Source organism: Schistocerca americana, chromosome X (assembly GCF_021461395.2).
Source record: "Schistocerca americana isolate TAMUIC-IGC-003095 chromosome X, iqSchAmer2.1, whole genome shotgun sequence".
In the NCBI taxonomy this organism is placed as follows: Eukaryota; Metazoa; Arthropoda; class Insecta; order Orthoptera; family Acrididae; genus Schistocerca; species Schistocerca americana.
Window position 1 is genome coordinate 479,771,347 of NC_060130.1, and position 12,358 is coordinate 479,783,704.

Below are 12,358 nucleotides of genomic sequence, written 5' to 3' on the forward strand. Positions count from 1 at the left end.
AAGTATGGTGTGACCGTAATGCTCATTACAAAAACATGATAAAAGTTTCTATAAATTCCTAATTTAAAATAACAGGATAATGCATTTTATGGAAGTTAGACTGACCATGTGATATTTAAGAAATTAAACCACAGCTATAAAAATATTTAATAATTACTGGGTAATTTGCTGTAATATTCTTTTTTGTACTTAGTGTTAAATGATTTTGTACTGATAATTACGTGGCATCTGTGTGTGCCTTCCAGGTAAAATATTACATAACCTGAAAATATTACACTGAACTACATAAAAATAATAATTTAAGTAGTTTACTTTAAAAAAATCCAAGCTGCATATTTTCAGAGACATAAGGAAGATGTGATTGAAAAATGTGCAGTCTCTCAGGTTGACTTTGCAGAAAATTATTCAGTGGTGCCACAAGATGAAATCCAACGTGCTAATTTGGGTCATAATAAAATTTCGATCTTCACTTGTGATTTATGGTTACATAAAGGTATTTTATGTTACTGTTCGTAAGACCTGTCTCACAATAAGTATTCTGTATGTGCTTTTCTTGATGAACTCATCACAGCTGTAAAGAGGGAAGTGCTTACGGTCAATTGTCTTAAAATTTTTAGTGACAAGTGTGCAGGACAGTTCAAAAATAAATTTGTTCTGTCAAATATTTGCCACTTGAAATGTGATTATGGTGTTGAAGTGGTGTGAATTTTTTTGCCAGCAGCCCCATGGCTGCAGATGAAATTAGTGGCAGTGTAAAGTAGTGTTTGGACGGCTGTGAAATCTAGAAGAATTATTGTTTCATTAGCAGAAGATTTCCATACTAGCATTAATAAGCATGTTGAGGGTACAGCATCAAAAGTATATACGTTGACAAAGAGAAAGTTCGTCAAAAATCGTGTGCTGTATACCACAAATACAGGTGTACCATCTCTTCAGGCAGGATAACTAGAAGCCTTTGTAGTTATCTAAAGTATCTCAGTCAGGAATAAAAAAAAAATTTTTTTTAAATATGGTATTTATGATCTGGAAGTTGAGCAACTAAGTGCAAGTAATATAATTGTTGGTGTATGCCAAACCATGGATAAAGAAAATAATGTGAAAATAATGTTTTTGCAATCTTGTGAAAGTAGTAAAACATTACTTAAACCAAAAGAAAAAAAAATTAAGTGATATAACGAGTAAATTACCTATGCCAAATATTAAAATGAAAGGAGGAAGAATTTTTTATGACTGTGACAAAAACATTGATTTTTCAGAAAAATAGCTTTCATAAAACTGTATTGCTCTCAAAACCTTGAAAATGGTACCTTTGTTTCTTCTAGAGCATTGAATTAATAACGTTAATGTAAAAAATTCTCAGTAGCAGTGTACAATGAAGAAGAGTCAAGCGTTCTGAAGAATGATGTAGTATGTAACACCCGTTACAATCTGCATAACACCTGACACATGAGATTTTTTTAAATATTAAAATTACTTGCTCTGCAGTAAAGAGTAAACCTGTTTGTTCTTTACTTGCACCTCAGAATTTTATCATCAAGACTGAAAATCTCACAGAACTTTTTAACTTCTTTATCCTGATGTGGTTTTAGAAGTCCAATTTTAGTAACACCAGTTACACAACTTTATACAGAGAAAAAGACATTATTTTTGCAAAATTATGCACTTCTCACATCAAAACTCAATTACAAACAGCAGTTCTACTGTCTCATACAATTCTTATCAATCATCATCTTTTAAATTTGCTCACAAATGTAACACCCATTGTAATGGAATGTCTAAGGTACTAACAGAAGATTACAGAGTAAAGTCAAGAAATCGTGAGGATCCAGCGAAAGTGTCAATTATGTTGTCGGGGTTCACATTAATATATCGATTAATGGACAGGTGTGCCAGTCCATTCAGCCCATCTTCTTTCATTGTCGAGCGCAAGAAAGTTTTCAGTCGACGCAGACAGCTAAAACTTCGCTCACAACTGTAAGTTGATACAGGAAGGACAGTAAACATCTGAAGCAGTATTTGAATGTTTGGGAAGAAAGTCTCCGAGCACATTTCTAATGCTTCAATTGCATCCTTCGGCTTGTCACTCTGGTCAACATTTTCCAATTTCTTCTTCCATCACTGGAATTCACTTTTTACAATGCTTTCCAAACTTGGGAGATCACTTCAATAGATGCAAATAGTGGGCAGAGTATCTCAAAAGTTGACTTAAGAAATGAATTTCACAAGGTGTTGCAACTTAAGATGTTCATTTTGATGTCTCAAAGAAAGTTCTGTTCATCTACGTCTACATGGATAATCTGCAAATCATATTTAAGTGCCAGGCAGAGAGTTCATCGAACCACTGTCTTAATTCTCTGTTATTCCAATCTCATATAGTGCACAGAAGGAATGAACACCTATATCTTTCTGTACGAGCTCTGATTTCACTTATTTTATCATAGTGACGGTTTCTCCCTATGTAGGCCAGTGTCAACCAAATATTTTCTTGTTCGGAGGAGAAAGTTGGTGATTGGAATTTCATGAGAAGATTCCGTCGCAATGAAAAACGCCTTAGTTTTAATGATGTCCAGCCTAAATCCTGTATCATTTCAGTGACATATTCCCATATTTCGCGGTAATACCAAATGTGCTGCCCTTCTTTGAACTTTTTCGATGTACACCATCAATCCTACCTGGTAAGGATCCCACATCGCGCAGCAGTATTCTAAAAGAGGATGGACAAGCATAGTGCAGGCAGTCTGCATAGTAGATCTGTTACATTTTCTAAGTACCCTGCCAATAAAACAGTCTTTGGTTAGCCTTCCCCACAACATTGTGTATGTGTTCCTTCCAATTTAAGTTGTTCATAGTTGTAATTCCTAGGTATTTAGTTGAATTTACAGCCTTTAGATTTGGCTGATTTATCATGTAACTGAAGTTTAATGGATCCCTTTTAGCACTCATGTGGATGACCTCACACTTCTCGTTATTTAGGGTCAGCTGCCATTTTCGCACCATTCAGATATCTTTTCTAAATCATTTTGCAATTTGTTTTGATCTTGTGATGACTTTATTAGTTGATAAATGACAGTGTCATCTGCAAAAAACCTAAAATGGCTGCTCAGATTGTCTCCCAAATTGTTTCTATATATAAGGAACAGCAAAGGGCCTATAACACTACCTTGGGGAACACCAGAAGTCACTTCTGTTTTACTCGATAACTTTCCATCAATTACTATGAAATGTGAACTCTTTGATGGAAAATCTTGAATCCAGTCACATAACAGAGACTATATTCCATAAGCACGCAATTTCACTACATGCCGCTTGTGTGGTACAGTGTCAAAAGCCTTCCGGAAATCAAGAAATACATAATCAATTTGAGATCCCTTGTCAACAGCACTCTACACTTCATGCAAGTAAAGAGCTAGTTGTGTTTCACAAGAATGATGTTTTCTAAATCCATGTTGACTGTGTGTCAATAGACCGTTTTCTTCGAGGTAATTCATAATGTTCGAACATAATATATGTTCCAAACTCCTGCTGCATATCGGCGGATGATATGGGCCTGTAATTTAGTGGATTACTCCTTCTACCTTTCTTGAATATTGGTGTGACCTGTGCAACTTTCCAGTCTTTGGGTATGGATCTTTCGTTGAGCGAACGGTTGTATATGATGGTTAAGTATGTAGCTAGTGCATCAGCATACTCTGAAAGGAACCTAATTGGTATACAGTCTGGACCAGAAGACTTGCTTTTATTAAGTTATTTAAGTTGCTCCACTACTCCAAGGATATTTACTTCTACATTACTCATGTTGGCAGCTGTTCTTGGTTCAAATTCTGGAATATTTACTTCGTCTCTTAGTTCACTATGTAACATCTCAATGTAAGGGATGTAAGTGTTCTCGCAGGGTCGTTGTCTCCCAACCAGATGTGGGAATCGGGTTATTGTGTTCAAATTGGAGCTGTATGTCAGTGTAGAGAATGCAGACGGTGTTATTCAAATTATATAAAAAGTTTCGTTTGGGTTTAATCATTAAATTAAATATGCTACAATTGTGTTATATGAAAAAAGATGTACTGGGAATTGTTATAAAAAATTTCCTTTAGCAGTTTTTATGGAAACTTGTCATTATGGAAGCCGTTCTCGGGTTGACGAGCTCTTAATATTTACATGGTGTTCTTATATTTGCACAATGGTGTTCTGACAGATGTCTGTAATTTTTGATGTACACCTTTACCAGCAGCTTCTTTTGCAACAGAATACACTTCACACAGAAGGCACCCTCTTTAACAGTGCTGTACGCAAGCCATGGAAACAAATCCAAGCATGAAAGTTCGAAATGCCTGGAAGCTGATGACATTTACTTTGGAACATTCGTAATAGGTCTTCTGATTTTGAAATAAGTGATCTTTAATAAAAATACAACTGATATTAAATTTGTTGACTTCTTATCTTTTCTTTCTTGATTTGGTTACAGCTGGAAAGTTATATGTCTCGATAGGTTTACAACAGTTTTTCAATGTAGTGGCCTAAATCACTGATGTCCAGGTGTTCCTTTTGTAAAACTCTATACTAGTGGTTGAAGATGGTAATGCTATATTAATCCCTACATTTGGACCTTCAGACTTTAGTTCCATGCCTGTTGCACTTGGTTGGTAGATATAGGGACAGTTAATGCTGTTTGTGGATGATGCTGGAGTATGTGCTCGATTGGAGACAGATCTGTTGATCAAGCAGCCCAGGGAAACTTGCTAACATTCTGTAGATCCTCTGACGTGTGAATTTCAATATCAACTGCAACTGCTTGCAGGTCAGTAGCCATGGGGAAAACAGAGGAGTGGTGTGCATTTTTTTACAGACACAGAAACCCCTCTTTTGGTCCTTTCTCCAATCACGTTATCCTCTTGATAGACTGTATAGCCCTGTAGCACAGAGGCATCAAATGCTTTAAAATGCATTTTCTGCAAACAGATGCACACTTGACATTCGTTTGCTATGATTTTCGGTTGCTCCACTTGTGTCCTGAACCCATTAACCTTCCACTGGAGGATGGGAGCCATTTATCAACTTTCACCCTGTCTTTCCACCTGGCTAGGGGAGCCTACCACATGAGAGGGCTCAGTTTTGGGGTGAGTTTTGAGTCTGACATCAAGATCCATTAGCTCTGATGAAGAATCAAGAGAGATGAAGAATCAAGAGAGACATCACAAAGGATGAGTTTGATATCGTCAGACAGTCGATTTCCCGGCTTTGTCAGTGGTTGGCGCTTTGTTTTGGATTACTTGCCCTCTGAGGGCTTTGGGACCACAACCGTCGTTGTGGTGGTAGTTGCACTGGATGGTGGACCAAGGTGAACCTTTGGAGGGGCAGGGAGCTGTGCAACATAAGCAACCACAGCCTTGCCTGAAGTCCTGGGTGGAGGTATGGGCCTCGAAATTACTGCAGCAGAACAAGTGCACTAGCAGATACAGGTACTAGTGCTAACAATGGCAACCTCTGTTTGTTTAGCAGCATCGTTTTTAGGGACTGGCTGATTAAGAACAAAAGCAAAGGAGGTAGTGAAAGTCGGGCTCCGCATGGCCTCATAGATATTTTTTTACCTCTCCATACAAGATACGTTTAGTTGTTTTTATTTCCTTTCTTCAAGGAAGACACTGCAGTCCCCACTTCAGACAGGGTGATCCCAGAGTAGTTTCATACTTCATAGGAGATGAAGGACCAACTCTTTATGGGTGGCCTTCCCACATTTGCCACAAGTGACTTCTCCCTTACATCTGACAGTAGTGTGCCCAAGTGCTGGCACTTAAAACAGTGCACTGGGTCCGGGAAATAAGGTTGCATGCTGAGGTGAAAGAAACCTGCCTTGACAATCTCTGAAAGTTTCATGCTGTTGAATGTAAGTATAGAAGAGTCAGATTTCACTAGATTTCCATCCGTCCTTTTCATTATATTTTGTACATAATAATTGCTTCTTGAGCCCACTCATTTTTCATTTCTTCTCTGGGAATGTCAACGAGATCCATAGGAGTCCCAATACTTTTACTGTAGTTCAAGCTGTTATGCAATTCTGTCTCTCTTGCATAATCCCCAAGACATCTAGCTTTGGAACGTAACTGCTTCCTGGGAACTAGAAGTTTAAGTGCTTGACTGACTTTAAAGAGCCACAAATTCCCTCTAAGCCCTTTTGGATATAGAAGGGTGAAACCTTTTCAAAACTATCCTGTTTCCGCTTGCCGATCAAAAACACGTTCTGGCCAGCAGCATATGTTTTGTTCCTATAAATACCACCACTCTGAATAAGTCCAGTATCAGGAGGACTGGCTACATGAGCCCTCTTGTTCAACTGGGTGTTGGTAACTACCAGCAGTCCACTCTTTCTGCTGGGAGGAGGAAGAGAAAACTGCTAATGATCCATCCCGGTCCCACAAGTAGCTAAGAAAAGAAAAGTCCACCTGGACAGAGCTCCACATTCCTAAGTAAGCCTTATACAGCTGAGGTGCAGCAGGTTCTTCAGAGGTTGCCCGCTAACAACTGTTCCACCTCAACAGCTACGCATCTCATCAGTCTGCAACACACCTTAATATTGAGGTTTTTTTTAGGTTTGTACCAACCTGAAAACTTTGTTATAGAATAAATTAGAGAAGCTTTCACGCCACATCCATCCATGTGTAATAAAGCTGATTTCTGAAATACCATTTTTGGTAAATAGGCTGTACACTATGTGCTGTTAAGAGTATTTTCAACACACGTAATTAAAATATCTGATTGTTCATTATTATTCTAATTGTCTGTTTTACTTATTTTTGTTTTATGTTATAAATTATTATCCTACATTTTAAATTAAGGTTTTATGTTTTTTACACTTTCACATGTTCATTTTGTTAGTTGTAAATAATAAGTAACTCATTATTACAATAAAAAATCATTACAATAATAATTGTCTATAGAAAAATGCTTAAAACACAACTTCTTTTTACACCATGCACATAAAGTGAACGAAATTTCTTCACGTAATGTACACAATGGACAACTCAATATAAAACAAATTTCAGTAGGACTCTAAAATTGTGCTGGGCGATCCTCAAAATATCATAATTTGTACAAGTCACATTTCAGGACGTTGGTAAAGAAAATTGATTATGTACTCGTGATTGCAGCTTGATTATATTGTTTCTCAAGTGAAGATGACATGGCTGTATGTGTCCCATCAAGCCTTTTGGGATCACCAGATGAACAGCTTCTTTGTCCTCAGGTGTGACACTAAAAACAATTCTTTCACACTGACCATCCGAAGAATCTAACAGTAATACAGATTTATCTTGTGCACTGGGAAAGAAAACCTCTCTCAAATATCTTTTGACGTGGTCAGACATCATTTTACCAGATTTTGATGCTATCACAAAAACATTTGGAGCTTCAAAAAGAGAGTTTCGAATTCACAGTCCAAACATTCCATTAGTTTCTTTTAAAGCTGTTGAAAGAGGCTGATCAGTGTGAAAAAGACGTTTTGAGCTTTGTTCACCTAGTCTTCCCAAAAGGCTTGGCGGGGCAGGTACAGCCACTGGATGGATATAGCTTTCGATGTTGGAAGAACTTTGGAGATTTTTCAGCTATTGTTCTGTTGAATATGATGATGTCAATCTCAACTTGAGAAATAATGTAATGAAGCTGTACTCACTTTGACAAGGTATTCCACGTTCTAAAATATGCCTGGTAGAAATAACGATATTTAAAGGGACACCCAGCACAATTTGAGAATTCTGCTGCATTTTGTTTTATACTGTGTAGTCCATCGTGTGTGTTATGTGCAGAAATTTTGTTCATTTTATGTGCATTGTGTAAAAAACATTGTTTTAAGCATTTATTTACAAGTAATCATTACTGTAATGATGCACTAAAAAAATTGAATAATAATGAAAGTTTAGATATTTTAATTAGGTGTGTTGAAAAATACTCCTTCAGTGCACTGTGTACAGCTTATTTTCCAAAAGTTGCATTTCAGAACCCAGCTTTATTACACATGGATGAATGTGGTGCGACAGCTTCTTTATATTGTAACAAAGTTTTCATTTTCCAAAATTAATTGATGGTGGTGGAGTATTTTGCAAAAATTCAAATTATTACAAAATTTCAAATTATTGTAGAAGTTGATTAAACAGATTTCAAGAACGCTTGTGGCCTTTCAACTTTTATATGAACACACTTTTTTTTTATATGTATCAAGATCTTCCCTCTACAGCTAATATGCCAAATCACCTTCTGGGATATGTTACCCCTTAAAAGTGAATTTGAGCAGAAACGAAAAAGTACATCCTGCATTATTTTGACCCCTCAACGTATGCACCAAGTTTCATCCAAATCATTTATTTACACTTGAGCCTGTTCACTTGTTAGTCACAAAATCTGTTTTGTAGGCACATACTTTCCAACAAAAATGAGTAGTCAGAGTATCAAATGGAATACAAGAGCAGCAGTCTTCTTTCTTACACTTACAATATGTTTCACTTCATATACATTTCACTGTAAAAGCACACTGTTTGTGAAATGTTTGGGCTTATACTACATACAATGGAAATTTTATGATATTAGAATGTTTTCTTAATATTATTTAGTCTTGATTATGACTGAAAGTCAAGTGAAAGGAGATTCAGGTGCAAAGAAATAGATAAAACTGTGTGAGGCTTCAACTCTTGTGAAGCAGATAAATGGTGAGCAGTCACTGTAGGCACTAGGGGTTGCTGAGGCTTTGCAGAGGAATGGAGTTTCTGCATGTCAGTGCATACTGCCCTCAGCAAAGATGGCTCTTGACTGGCTGACCACAGCGTGGTGTGGACTGCAGACAGGGATTGGATTAGAGGTAATGGCTAACAGGTCCCAAGGGTCGACACAAGTGGGCACAGGTAGAGAGAAACTGCTGCTCAGACAGAGGGCTGGTCCAGGACTGTACTGACCTGTGCCTCAACTGCGTGCAGTGTGTGGTCCCTCAGTTATTACCGTTAGACCAGATTTTGGCAATGGTGCGGCACCCACAGGTGCTACGGAGACAAAGTAGCCATCAGTATTCTGTGGACATTTACGCTGGTCTCGGATTCCACCAGCCGCGGACCACGTGCGTTAAGCACCACGCGTGCTCCTCACTGTTGCGTACGTCAATTGAACGGGCACCGCTCGTTCACTCTGTTCTGTCACATCTGCGAATTAGACGGCATCCCACGTGACAAAAGGTAATTTGCACATTCGACTGGACACGTGTCTGAACACAAGACCATACTGCAAGCCCAATCACTCAGGAGTGTACACCCTCCAGGGTCAGTGGTCAAGCCACTTAACCAGGTCAAACACCTTGCTGCCCGCTTCAATATCATGATACTAGTGCTACAAAGCACATTGCAGGCACATCATTTGACTGTGTGTGGTAGTTCAAATAACCCAGACTTTCTCTATCAACTATTAAAGTAAAGGCAGTAATTACATAAGTTTATCCAATTTTCAATACGAGTGAAAAGGGGAAAGGGAAGAAAAGACATATCTCTTTGACTGAGCTGTTTGCTAAAAACATAAAGGGACAGACAGTGTATGAACAAGGAGAAGTGCTAAGACAGACCTTGTTGTTTGGGACTGCATTCTAAAGGTGGTTTCTGAAATATGAGTGGCTGATGGTCTGATCGATAGAGACAGCGGCTTCACTCTCAGTGAAGCATGGGAGCCATCCCTTAGCCAACTGAAGTCACAGAGTCACCTGAAAGTGACTTCTGCACCCAACTTGGGCAGCAGAAACACTGAGGGGCTGGAGTGGGTTCTGATGATTCAGTGATCACGTCCCACCCACCGTTCCATCCAGTGCATTGTGCACCAGTGCAGAAAGGGTACAGATGGGGTGTGATGAGAGTATAAAGGAGGCACAATGTAGTGAAGGTGCTCATTCTACACCTACCTTCTGAAGAAGGCGGCAAGGTACTCGGCCAAAATATTTTGTTACGTAAATGACTGCACATGGCTGGACACCGAAGAGTAATACGAACAGTTGATTTGTCAGGAAAGCTTAAGATCGCACATGTATGTTTTATTGGCATGTCAATCTGGGAAAAAATATCCATCCAATTTACCACTGCAATATACATGTAAGAGAGTTCACTATTGCATCCTATGTTACATGTATATTTTGTAAGTTGTGTGTACAAAATAGTTTGTCTGTTATCCACAGGTGGATCCAGGGACAGTAAGCTACCGTATAGGTATTGAGGGCCCTGTGAAACCTGTGCTCAATGAATCTGGATGTGTTGTTACATGTTTCTTTGATCCTGATGTGGAAGATCCTGAACCTGACCCACCTGGTAACTCAAAAGCTGTAAGCTCTTGTGAGGAAACAGAAACTGTGGAAAAGAGCAGACCACGAAAATTTACTCCAAAGCGTGGAAAGGCCAAGCTGTCAGTAGCATATGAAGATGACTTAAAATTTGTTGCTAAGAATGGCGGTCTTGACTCAGCGACAGACTATGATGACCTTGAGCCCCTTGAGCCATATTTCACCGCTGAAGACATGAAGTCTGGGATTTTATGTGAAGATGAAGAACTTACCAGTAATCAGTTGAAATCTTCTGATGAACCTGCTTACGGCAACAGTCGTCGCAGACGTTCTAGGAGGTCAAAAAAGTATGTACTTTAGATTAAACATAGAAAATATGAGGAGACTCTAAAATGAAATGTGGAAATTTGGCAGTTGTGTAGGAATATAGGTTATCCTTGTTTGGTCATTACAAATTTGATTTAAAAGTAATGCTGATGAGTAACAGTTAAGGCTGTTAACTGTTGTCAGTACACTCCTGTATTAATCATATATTCCTTGTGCTGCCATTTGTAAACTAAAATTTATAGCTAAGAAAGTAAGTTTCCTTGTGGGTCTCATAGTGTGGTATTATTATTATTATTATTATTATTATTATTATTTTGTTGTTGTTACAAAGGGTTTCTATTTTAAGCATTTGAAATACAGCAGTAGCATGTAGATTTATTCTTTATTCACATCTCTTTATAGCAACACTTCAGTATTACAGTAAACATTCATTTAATATTTTAAGAAACCATAAAAACTACTTGTGTTGTAAAGATGATAGACTACTGCATTACTTCTAAGTTACAGTTCCACACTGCCGCCTAGTGAAGAAAATAACAACTTATGGACCATGTGAGATGGCATTTTTTCGGTCTTGGCTCTTCAGGCATTTCCATTGGCACAGTTGGGCCTTAGTTTTGACATCATACCCATATACCCATGTTTTGTCAGCTGTCATAACCTTCTTTAGAAGTTCGGGATCATTGTCAAATTCATTCAGTAATTCCTGAGCAATGTCTATGTGGTTTTTAGAACAGATAAAACAGTCTTGGTTGCACAAGATAGGCTTAGTAAAACTTCGCAGGTGACATGTCTCGCCTGTTCTAGGCATCATCAGGCAATCGATAAAAATTCTTGCTAATCATAACCAAGAGGTAGAATATAATGAAGAGTCCCAAAGAAGTGGGAGATAACAACCAGATAGCCACTGTCAATGCTTCATTACATCACCCATGAAGAAACTGCCCCTAGAACACAAATATGGTCTGTTTACAATACTGTCTTCATGGTTGGTGTAATGAAGTATTGAGAGTGGCTATCTGGCTGTTACTTCCCAGTTCTTTGGGACTCTAAATTGTGTTCAACACCTCGGTTATGATTAGCAAGAATTTTTATCGATTGTCTGATGATGCCTAGAACAGGCAAAATGCATCACATGTGAAGATTTAATAAACCTATCTTGTGTAACCAAGACTGATTTTTTTCTGTTCTAAAGATCTATAATGGTTACAGCACTAGTGCCATTACAGTAGTCACAGAGTGGATTGATTTTAATTTATGTGTATGTGATGTCATTCTTAATTGAAATTCAGCAATGTCAGAACAGACTTCGCTGCTCCACATTTCATGCCCAAAACACTTGTAAATTCTTGACGTACTGTAGTAGATCACCAAAAGCCACAGTCAACATTTTGAATGTGGTGCTGCACTGTTTTCCATTTTTTCAAGCAAAATTTAATGCAGTTTCTTTGATTCCACTTTTTCAAAAGTAAAAATTCATCAAGAACTCAAAAAAAGTACAACATTTTTTACTTTCAACAGTAAACTAAATATTCAAAACAGCTGAAAATACATCAGGAACATGTGTACCCACAAGATAAAAAAAAAAATTGAAAATAGGATATAAAAGCTTGAAAAATTAAAAAAGTCATGTTACTTTTTGATCACATCTTGTATAAGAACAGCATTCTGAAAGTAAGTGGTTTCTTATTCGAAGTGAAACGGTGTGAAAACTGAGAAGATTTTATTCAGTGATGTTGA

The 12,358-nt window shown here is 37.8% G+C and overlaps 1 protein-coding gene across 1 annotated transcript in view; it reads left to right on the plus strand.

The window, feature by feature from the left end:
* Positions 1–12,358, plus strand: part of LOC124554808 (uncharacterized protein DDB_G0271670-like) — a 192,256-nt gene that overhangs the window by 143,935 nt on the left and 35,963 nt on the right. Inside the window, exon 7 of the mRNA XM_047128464.1 lies at positions 10,190–10,638. Coding sequence (XP_046984420.1) covers positions 10,190–10,638 — 449 coding nt within the window. The remainder of the gene's footprint in view (positions 1–10,189; positions 10,639–12,358) is intronic.